At 35.4% G+C, this 5,368-nt stretch overlaps 1 protein-coding gene across 1 annotated transcript; it reads right to left on the bottom strand.

Annotated features, from left to right (window-relative positions):
* Nucleotides 1-826: 826 nt before the first annotated feature.
* LOC145603057 (ethylene-responsive transcription factor ERF021-like) lies at nucleotides 827-1,571 on the bottom strand. Its single transcript, XM_081659184.1, has one exon. It carries the CDS (start codon nucleotides 1,569-1,571, stop codon nucleotides 999-1,001), a length of 573 nt encoding a protein of 190 aa, XP_081515310.1. The 3' UTR covers nucleotides 827-998.
* Between the last annotated feature and the right edge of the window lie 3,797 nt (nucleotides 1,572-5,368).

Here is a 5,368-nt window from a genome sequence, read left to right as displayed (position 1 = left end):
ACCGCAACAATGTCTTCCAATATGCCGTCCACTGATGCAAAGGAAAAAGATTTCTTCTTGATTTTAGAGACAAGCTGCAAAGAATCAACCTCCAAAATGACATCCATATAGCCTAGATCTTTCGCCTTCTTTAACCCAAAACTCCCTATATGGTACTTCCTCTTTTTTTATAGCTCTCTATGAGACATTTAAAAAAAACAGAGGAATTACCTTTTAATACACATATAGATATATAATAATATAATCAAAAATGGTTTAAAATGACCTCAAAATTGATTAAAAATTTAAAATGTGCTGAGCACTATCATTCAAAACGTTGGACAATAAGTTTTATACAACGACGATTCAAAATAATTACTTCATTACTTGGTATAACAGCAAGTATCATGTGTTTAGCACGTAATTGCGCACCAATATATATATGGAAATATTTGCAAAATTAAATATTGCAATTGTTATTTGTTACTACAATGATATTATTACCACAATAGGAAAGTACAGTCTATAATGGAACTAACACGTTTCAAAAGTATACTACCACTAAAAAAAAATACAGTGAGTCACATTAAAAAAAAATTAAATTAAAATAAATAATGATAAATTAAAGATGTTATAATAAAACACGAACCACAAATAATTAAATTATTAAATAAAAAATAAAAATTAAAAAATTAATTAAAAAAAAAAAGCCATTAGACAAAGCACTCCGGAAATATAATATGATATCAACCAGAAAACATCTTCTGGTTAGTACATGGCTTCATGCAACAGCAAATCTGCTGTGAGCGTTGCATGAAAATGTATATAACACGATCGATTAATCAATACAAACCAATGTATAAATTAGTGATAACCAAATATCAATTAAATCAATGAAAATCGAAATGGTAATAATAATATTCGTAATATTGTTATTTTGAAATCGGTGGTTAGCACAAAAATTTGCAATTTCCACCTTAACCATCTTGTATTTGGTGTATGCGCGACGTAAGAATCAGTTAATCCCATAGGGAGTCATCCGGAACTTCATCCTCCCAACCTCCAACCGTTTCAAAATCGTTGTTGTAGACGAAAGAGTCATCGATCATATGAGTGTCTGTCATGGTAGACCACATTTGTGGTGAGTCCAAGGGAGACTCGTTGATAGCTTGGATTTGCATAGGCGACAGCCCAACCCTCGCTGGGGACGAGGATGTGGCAAACGAGGGTTGGGCAGTCGCCTGTGCAACCTGCATGTTATAGGGGTTTATACAACCCCTTGTTTGCAGGGCGGCTGCAGCATCCTGAGCCGCCCTGCGAATATCCTCTGCTCTAGAGCTGGCAGGACAAGGTAACTCGTCTGCCAGCTCTGGAAAGTTGAGGACAGCACCACGTCCTCTGAGATGAAATGCAGCTACGTCGTATGCAATGGCTGCCATCTCTTGGGTGTCGAAACTCCCCAACCATATCCTCGTCTTCTTCCCTGGCTCGCGTATCTCTGTCACCCACTTACCCCATTTTCTCTTCCTTACTCCCCTGTATTGTGAAGCAATGCCACCTCTCGATTGAACATAAGAGCTACTATCTTCCATATGTATTATGCAAAAGTAAACTAGTTCTTAGACAAGTTTTATCATACAAATGATCAACAGATAAAACAATGACACGAAGTCACGAACACACACACACACACATATATATATATATATATATATATATATATAGAGAGAGAGAGAGAGAGAGAGAGAGAGAGAGAGATCCATATATAGATATTTACTCACTTTTGTAAAATGATCAATTGATCATCTTAGTCAGTGGAGCTTAAATGTGGGGCACTAATTAATCTGATCTATGTACCTCTAACAATTACAGAGTGACCTTCCTAGCAACTGCATGTTTAAGTATGTCATTTTAGTAGATTAAACTTTTCAACATTGGGTTATAGATGTATGGCATTCTTCTGGCAACCAATTGGACATCGACGTCGAAAAAAATCTTTGATTTTTAGTGTTCTATACATGTTAAAGGATTTCAAATGTACAAATGCATGAATCATAACAAAGATTAAGATATATTAGTGAGACTTAATAACTTTTGAAGCACCAAGGACATGGGAATAAAAAAGAACACAAGGTATCCTGTTGAAGACGCGGTTTAATCTTAAGTGGCGGAAGAGGAACATGTTTTTGGAGCTTGGACCTACTAATCCATTAATTAACTAGTTATGTTTTACTTGTGAGGGCCATAAGTTATCTAGTCTAGGAAAATAGATTAACCAATGTATCAATCTTCCCAGAAAGTTTTACCCTTTTCAAAGTTGATACTTTGATGTACTTATATATATATATATATATATATATATATATATATATATATATATATATATATATATATATATATATATTCCTAGTTAGGATCCCTCAAAAAAAAAAAAAAAAAAAAAAAAAGAAAAAAAAAAATCTAAGTATAGGATCAAAAGTTTAAAACCAAAGATCTGCTTCTCAAAAGCAAGGTACAAAATGATAAATTTTTTGTCATATTAAAAATTAAAATCTTTCACTTCTTAAGTAAAGCAAACCTCTTGACCTCTTGTACACTTAAACACATTAATCTGATGAATCAAAGTCAAAGATCCCTATAATCTCAATTCTCATCTCTATTTCAACTAATTTCCAAAAAAAAATTGACTAGAATTGTAATATGGCCTGGAAACATAAATCATCAAGAATAATCACCATTTAAACTAAAACATTGGAAATTATAGACAAAAAACGCACTTAAAAAATTAGGAAAAATTATACACAGATATAATTATCTTTCTCCAAAGTAAAATCCCCCGAATTTCACGAAATTAATCTATGTTAAAATATAAGAAAATTTGGTTAGCATAATCTCAATTTTGCCTCATTTGCCCAAAATAATCCCAATTTTCGATTATTTTTTAATAATACAAACTTAAGTACTTCCTACATTTTTTTTAATTATTGCACCAAACAAGTTGGGCACAATAATTTTAAGTGGGAAAATGGAAGAGAGAAAGGTAAAAATACAAAAGTATCCATATGATCATATGATGTAACATAGTCTAAATAACAAGCTAGTGTTAAAAAGTATGGGTATGTTAATTAAGTATTTACAGTGCGAACAGAGATATTATTTTCTCCAAAAAATAGAAATAGTGCAATATATGTGAAACTTCCTTAAAAGGCAAGTGGTGCAATATTAAAAGAACGCGGGAAGTATGAATTTGCTTTCAATAGTCCCAAGTGACATGTAACCTGTTGAATAAGAAAACATTTTTTTAAAAAAAAGTGTCCCCCCACACCTACCACCCAGCCCACCTAGGCAACTCGTCACCCCATCGTGCCCAGACCACTCCCCTGCGTCGCCCCCGCTGTCGCCTTTCCCCCTAAACCCCCTCCTCAAAAAAACTGTAAAAACAAAATATCTTTCCCCACCGCTTAAACCGCCAACCACCCCTCTCTCAACTCTCGAAACATTTGCTAAAGTTTCGAGGGTGGGCTAGGTGGATTTCAAAGGTCTATGCGGCGGGGGAGGTTTAAAGGGATTTCGGGGGGATAGGGTCGGTTTTGGGGTGGGGGGACGACGACAAGGGGATAAGGGGAAAGGTGGCGTCGTCGTTTTTAGCGCAGGAGAGGTGGGTGTTGGGGCAAGGGGACCCAGGCATTGCGGGAGTGTAATGTCGTTTGGGGTTTTCTCGGGTTCTAAAATATAAATGTTCCCTTAATAAGGTGATTTTTAGGCCTGATAACATTTGTAGTTGGGTCTCTTTGTTGGTGTTACCTTTTTGCACCCTTAAAACCTTTCGCCCACGGAACGAGTCTAGATCTTCGGTAATTGGTTGTGTGTTGTTAGCCTTGGTCGAGCCTTCGCGGATGCGTTGATTCTGTATAATGGAATGGTTGAGTTTGACATTTTGAGTAATCTTAGTGAGGTCACTAGCCCTAAACTCATGAAGAAATTGGCAATATAAATTTCACAAAGGTTACCACATTTGCATAATCCACCTTCTTTATCTCCTCGTCAATCATCATTGTAGAAATCGCAGCAAGGAGTTCACACCTCTGCTTGGCTTCGGGTTGTCCTTACCTTTATTGGGTTGAGTCAGATGATGAACACAAATACATACCGATGTGTGTTGTGCTACCGGTTGGGTGTTCCATTGTTCTCTGTCTCGATGCCGTGCTCTGATCTGCTTGTTCTCGGGTTTTTACTGGGGATATTTTTGGCGACTATGCGGTGTCGTGTGCTGGTATTGTGGGTATTAAACATCGGCATAATGTTGTTCGAGATACCCTTGTTGATATTTGCTACAGATATGGGATTTCAGCAAGAAAGGAGATTGACATAAGATTGTCCGGAGGGAATGATGGGGCCCTTAGATCTGCCGATATGTTACTTTATTCATGGGGTCGTGGTTGTGATGTATATGTCGACTTCACAGGATCTTCTCCTTTGACATAGACAGGGTTAGCTGATTTTGTTCCTGGACAGGTTGTGGCTGATGTGGCTCATCGAAAGCGGGTTAAGTATGAAGTTCGTTGTTGGGCGCATGGATATGGATTCATTTCCTTCTCCTTTTCTTCACTTGGGGAATTAGAGAAGGAGGTTGTAGCGTTGCTGAAACGGGTTCAGAGGTTCTCGACGACGCAAGACATTGGGGCTCGTGTGACAGCTCATATTTTCACTAGGGTAGACTTTGCTATAGCTAGAGGAGTGGGGGTCTAGATTGTATCTCGGCTTCCAACTAATTCATTGTAGGTTGTATGACTAATAATAATAACAATAATAATAATAATAATAATAATAATAATAAGTAAAGGCTAACATATGAATAGTGAAACTTGTGACTTAAATAAGGTAGTATAATATTACAAGTATACAACAACATTAAATTATTTAGGAAGTTTATTTTTGGATTTTTTTTTTACTTTTACTACCAAAATAAAAAAATCAAAAAAATTGTTTTTTACTACCAAAACTTTTAAAAGTTTTATTTTACCACCAAAAAAGTTTTAAAAATTGTCTTGTACCATCTCCTGTCAAGAAAACCCCTAAAGACCATGTGTTTGGCAACGAAAATCGAAAAACTTAAAAAAATCTGTTAGGTTTTTTACGATAGGTGGTAAAAAACAGTTTTACATTTTTTTTTTTAACTTATTACAAAAAATTTACTTTTATTAGCTTTCACTCTTACTAGTAATTAATACTTGTAATAAGGAATTAAAAATGGCTGTTTGGTCATATATGATACATCTAAGAGATACCTATGTATTTCTTATGTTATTTTTAACTGTCAAATTAGATGCTTGTATTTTGTGAAGAGAATCTTGCTCACCGACAATGGTCTTAATAGATCATCCATGAA

The sequence above is a fragment of the Chenopodium album genome, chromosome 21 (genome assembly GCF_948465745.1).
Source record: "Chenopodium album chromosome 21, dcCheAlbu1.1, whole genome shotgun sequence".
In the NCBI taxonomy this organism is placed as follows: Eukaryota; Viridiplantae; Streptophyta; class Magnoliopsida; order Caryophyllales; family Amaranthaceae; genus Chenopodium; species Chenopodium album.
The sequence above is the reverse complement of the archived record's forward strand: the minus strand, read 5'-3'. Positions and strand labels throughout refer to the sequence as shown.

Coding starts and splice junctions, on each gene's coding strand:
- LOC145603057 (XM_081659184.1), bottom strand. CDS start 1,571: ATGGAAGATAGTAGCTCTTATGTTCAATCGAGAGGTGGCATTGCTTCA.